The following is a 6,041-nucleotide window of genomic DNA, read 5'->3' on the forward strand; positions in this document are numbered from 1 at the left end:
GGAATAAGAAGTAAACTAGGGTGGGGATGCTTCCCCCGTTATTTAAAGGAGTATGGCTACTCTCTATTACGAGAGAGAACAGTGTATACCTCGGATTATAATACATGACAAAAATAATATTTCAATGGTCCAAATTTTTGTTTTTTTTTTTAAATTAAATATTTTCTAAAAAATAACCTCTCTTCCATTTAAAGTTGATTGATTATTGTGAAGGTCAACTTTTCCATTTCCATATTTGTTTGTTATAGTAGATCAACTATCTTTTCTACATTGAGGTAAAGAGATTTTATGTTGCATCATCCATCGTTCATGTTTAATTATTATTGACTCTTAAAAAAAATATAAATCTTTACGTTGTTAATACATATACGATACATATTTATAGAATAAATCATCTAAGAGCTTTAAAGGGAAGGGAATTACTCCAAACTGTCCATAGCCCCTTATTATATGTCTTGGTTCTCCTTTTAAAACTCTTTAGTGCTTTTTCTTTAACATAAATGTACATGGTGTCTAGAATTAGCTCTAGAGTAGTAAAAGAAATACTTCAACTTATGCTTGACTTAGTTGTTTGTGAAGCAAGGCATGGGTATTGTTCCATAGCTTTTGAGCTTCCAATTCATCATTTGCTAGACCTGAGCAATTACTCTCGTTACAATCTGTAAAGTATTTCCCACTCACCCCTTTTGTTTGTGGACTTAGAGCAACATAACATGTTGTTGATGCACCCTGCTCACACACATCAATGTAATGAATCCTCCTATCATATCCTCAAACATTAATTTATGTGTCACTCTTGCTAAGAATCTAATGTACAAATACCTGTGAAGTTGATTTGAGGAACTTTGATGCAATGAAAAAAACGGATTCTGCATGGAAGTTTTACAAATATTTAGTAGCTTCAACCTTAGATAAGAATGAAATAAGGATACTAGTATATTTGCAGTTTTTACTTACCAGTTATTAAGCCCTTGCGAGCTCTAATAATTTCTGTCTTCACAATGCCTGGATGTACTGCATTGATAGTTACTCTTGCATTCCTTGCCTATGATTATTTACCGATTTCAATAATATTTGAAAAAATGGTAGTGTATGAGTTTTTTATATTGTCAGTGTATCATTTATCATTTATTTTCAATCATCGTTGTGACTCTTAAATAAAATTAATACAAATGAATAGTGGAAGATACACTGATTGTGTATAAATTTTTATACTCTCAGTGCATAGATATTATACTCATAATATTTTAGTATTAATACAAAGTTTTACGTTAATAGCATGATGATCATCAACATATATGAGAGGTTAGGGTTGTTTCTCATTCTAACCTTAAGCTGTCGGGCCATTTCCTTCACATGCAAAATATTGGCCAATTTTGATTGAGCATATGCATGTGTGCCATTATAACTGCATTTTTTTGTTATTTAAAAGCTAAGTACAATGATTAATATCCAAAATTTACTGCAATGAAACTTGTTTTTATTTTCAAAGAAAGGGTAGTGATGATTGTACTTTTTTCCTGTGACCATGTCGTTGAAATGAAAAGAATCTGCACCTCTCACCCAGCTATGGACTTCAGAAGAAACGTTTATTATTCTTCCTTGAATACCTGTGTCCTTTGCTGTATCTATCATTTTCTCAAGTAGCATATTCGTTAACAAAAAATGTCCTGCAATTTAGTAAAAATAAATAAAATTGAGTGATCTTACAACAAGACAACTTCTCATACAAAAAATCAAAATATCTTTATTTCTCACTTAGTTTTCCCATGTCAAACTTGAAGGGCATTTGGATTTTGTTTCCATTTTAAATTTGTATATTTGCACTTATAATTATTAAGATAGAAAAATGTATGCATTCACATTGTAAAAATTATATACATGGTTAGTGCATTATTTATCATCTATATTTAATCATTGTTGATTTTTAAAAAATAAAGTAATACAAATGTGGTAGATAATATAATAAATATATATAAATATTTACACTGAAAATATATAGATATTACATTCAATTATTATTATTAAAGCTATATTTTATGCTTACTTTGCTTCCTATTTTCATCATTTGGTGAATGCATTAATAATAAAAAATCACTGCTTCTTTTGCAAGAGTTAAAAATTGACAAATAAAATGAAAATAAATTACCATTTTAGAATTAAAGAATATATAGTGAATGAAAACAAACAATAAAACAAACTACACATGATTTTTGTTTCCTTTCCATTATGTCATTTTCATTCCACTCTGCCAATTGCAATTCTTTTTAGAAGGATGAAATTTGACTGCAAAACATTATCAATTCAAGCATTGTATAATGGACCACAAATAAATGAGAGTTCCCGTCAATTCAATTCCACAACCCTGTTTTTCCCCATGAGATCTCACCCTGGCACTATTAACACAACCATTATATAGGATTGTGCAAATGAGTTTATGGGAATTCTCATTTATTGTTTAAAGTATGAAAATAAGGAATTAGATGTTGGAAAACTACTGTCAAATGACCAATTTTCAAGACATAATTTACCCTTTTTATTCCTTAAACAATATATTTGTTAGCATTCCCCCTCAAATAAAAATTGGAGTGGTGCTAAAAGAAACCACTGAAATTCCTAGTACTTGGTATTTTGCAGGCGAAAATTAAGCCTACAGTTGTATTCATCTAAGCCTGCCCCGTCATATAGCCCTGGTGTGAACAAAAATGCAGCCCAATAACGTTAAACATAGACAATTACATGGAGGTACAAGGTGGTCTTGTGCCTAAGGTGAATGGTTGAAAGAAAGGAGTGTAGGAAGTTGTGGATTTGAGTCTCACCCATATTAAATTAAAAGAAAAAGTTACAAGGTAGTTTAATATATGATAAAAGATTGGAGATTTGGAGTAAAGGAGATTGAAGATTCGAATCTTACCCATAACAAATATTAGAATAACCTTTACTTAGACAGACAATTACATCCTATTTTTTTTTATAAAATTTAAATGTTAGAGGTTACTTGAAATTTTGATATGACATAAACTTTTACCCCTAAAAAAATAAAACAGTATATAATAATTATTAATGTAGGTAAAAAGTGTTGATCAACTTTTTTTTAAGGCAATGTTATAAAAACTAGTTCGTAACGATTGGTTTAATCGGTAAATCAGTTTCAATATCAGTACGGTACAGTAATTATACTGGTCATGCAATAATATCAGTTAAAATTAGTCAAAACCGGTCATATCGACCGGTTTTTAATTGAATCGTAACAGTCATACCGACCACTTTTATTTAAAATTAATTTTTTAATTGAATCGATTTTTTTTTATTTATTTAATTTTCAACATTAATAATAATATATTATATTTTTATATTTAATTTTGTCGATATGCAGTTTAATTATTGACCTACCGGTTGAACCATTATACCATTATATCAGTACTTTAACCGGTTTTTTTTTTATTATTAACAAAAGTGTTTTTAGGTACATAAGTATGGGTTGATTTAAAATGGGGCTTCTAGAAGTCCTTACAAGGGAATGAGAGAAAGAGAAGAGAAACATGTGCCTTTGTGTGTGTTAAGCCACTTGTGAATAAAAAGTTTACCCATCAACATTTGTAAGATATAGCAGTGTTTTTCAACCAATAACTATAGAAATAGGCAAGAATGGGAGGAACAAAACCTAAATAATTTGTAGCAAATGTCATTTCAATTTTCTCTTCGGAGAACTCCAAGTTTGGAGAGTAAATTCCTGCATTATTTCTGCAAAATAAATGTATTCCAACTGTTAGCAAAGGATGAATATAATTAGTATCCATTGTACATTTTTTTTTATAAAATGAATTATGATTAAACATATATGATAAATAATACATAAACATTATATAAAACGCATATATTGTAGATATATATATATATATATTTTTTTCTCATTTAAGTATCTCTAATATTCTTACTCAATAGAATCGTAAAAATATAATGAAAAAGGAGGGATAATATGATAAGAAATAAAACTTACATAAGAATATTAAGAGGCAGTTCTAAAGCTAAGAACTCTGAACAAAATATCTGTATAGAAGCAAAAGAGCTAAGATCAATTTCCAAAAGAAGAATCTCAGCTTCTGGATTTTCCTTTAGGATATTCTCTCTCACTTCATTTGCCTTCTTCAAATCCCTCCCACCAATCACAACTCTCACCCCTCTCTTTGCTAACACCCTAGCTGTTTCAGCTCCAATACCAGAAGATGCACCTTCAATTGAAATTTTGCAATTAAAAAACAAATAACAACTTCATTAAGTTATCTACACTTCTATGATATCATACAAAAAAATTAATTTCACTTGGTTCCCACTATATATAATCATATATTCATATTTTATTTTTTTAACTTTGAAAGTCTTTTTGGTTGAAAACACTATTTAAATCGACAATTATAATTGCGTTTGCAATATTGTTGTTATAAAAGTCTTTATAACAACATCACGACCATAACCATAATTACTGTTATATAACTATGACTGCAATTTAAAACACGAGTAGTACTTACCAGTGATGAGAGCCGTTAGATTAGAGGGAAGGAGGGAAAAGCAATGTTGAGTAACATGTTCTGCAGTTGAATTAGAGCCAAAGCCACTAGGGCCTGTAATTCCTGCTAAGTACCTCAATGTTGCCTTCATTGATTCCCTTGCTGGCCTGCTTTAGAATCTCAGCATTTATGGTTGGGACGAGAAAGAAACCAAACAGCTTTATAAACAGAGAGAGGAGACACAAAATAGGACAACTAGTTCAAAAAAATTGTCTTTCAAATCAACAATTAATGTGATGTGTACAAAAATAAAGTCAACAGTTATTATGTGTTGCGCAAAGATTCTCATCATCCCTTTGAAGTTGTCAATGAAGTATTTAGTATTTAATAACTTATCTTAAAAAGAGGGTGTCATAACAACTCCTTGTCATTAAAGTAACATTCACACAATGATATATAGATATATTCTAATATTTATATATTAGCAATATAAATTTTTATGCTAATCAATATATTATTCATCATTTATTTGTATTATTTTTTTAAAGAATTATCAATAATGATTAGATATGAACAATATAATACTATTAATGCATACATTATTTTTCCATATACATAACACGGAAAGAGAAATGAGAAATGGTCTCTTCAAACTTGTTTAATAAACTGAATTACTTATAGAGTATGACCTTTTTTTCCTAGTGTTAACAAGTGTCATAAAGATATGATTCTAGGAAGAAAACAAAATAAATATATCATAAAAAATATGTTTTTGGATATCAAGAATTAATAAACATATTCATATGATTTGAAGGATTTTAACAAACTGGAATTCGTGCCAACCAATACTTTCCATTAACTATGGAGATAATGCCGTGTTTAAGACAAGTCAAATCAATTAATTATTTTTTGCCATGAAGTTATCTCCACGTCTTAACTATTCCATCTGCTATTTTATCTGTTTTTTTCTTAAAATAATTCATTTTACTTAATAAATAGTTTTTTGTTAGCATTATTTTAATGAGGTAAGGTGCGAAACTGAGATTTCCAAATATCATGCAAACGTCAAATATTCAATTTATTCTAACTACAATTGTTGAAAGGAGATAGTCAATTATATCCAAAAGAGAAATTAGTTTTTACCTAGTATTCTTATAGGGCGAAAAAATACTTTGATCATACAAAAAAAAGAATCTATTATTTGAGAATATTAAATTTTGATAGTTATTTTTTTGGTACAACAACTTTTGATAGTTAGATAAATGCAACACTTTTCAATATTTTAGTGGTGATTGGAACGAGAAACCCTCATTCAAAACTAGTCTTATGTTGATGCGGATATTTCTGAATTAAATAGAAATGTACTTCATGACTTATACTTATAAGAATACCTAAAAATATTAATGTATATGATTTTATTAGAAAAAAGGTAGGTGTTATTTGATTAACTGAATTATGGGAGGAATTTTTTTTCCAAAACACTTAAATTGTTCATTAGTATCTAACACACCGGCATTGTTTGGTGATAACATT

The 6,041-nt window shown here is 28.8% G+C and overlaps 1 protein-coding gene across 1 annotated transcript; it reads right to left on the minus strand.

Annotated features, from left to right (window-relative positions):
* On the minus strand, positions 513-4,826 carry LOC109357605 (short-chain dehydrogenase TIC 32, chloroplastic-like). Its single transcript, XM_019601579.1, has 8 exons — positions 4,530-4,826; positions 4,001-4,232; positions 3,665-3,744; positions 1,514-1,670; positions 1,330-1,408; positions 958-1,045; positions 823-869; positions 513-729 (listed from the first exon to the last, which is right to left on the minus strand). The coding sequence occupies exons 1-8, from the start codon at positions 4,657-4,659 to the stop codon at positions 553-555; spliced, it is 990 nt and encodes a 329-aa protein (XP_019457124.1). The 5' UTR covers positions 4,660-4,826; the 3' UTR covers positions 513-552.

Source organism: Lupinus angustifolius, chromosome LG01 (genome assembly GCF_001865875.1).
Source record: "Lupinus angustifolius cultivar Tanjil chromosome LG01, LupAngTanjil_v1.0, whole genome shotgun sequence".
NCBI classification, from domain to species: domain Eukaryota; kingdom Viridiplantae; phylum Streptophyta; class Magnoliopsida; order Fabales; family Fabaceae; genus Lupinus; species Lupinus angustifolius.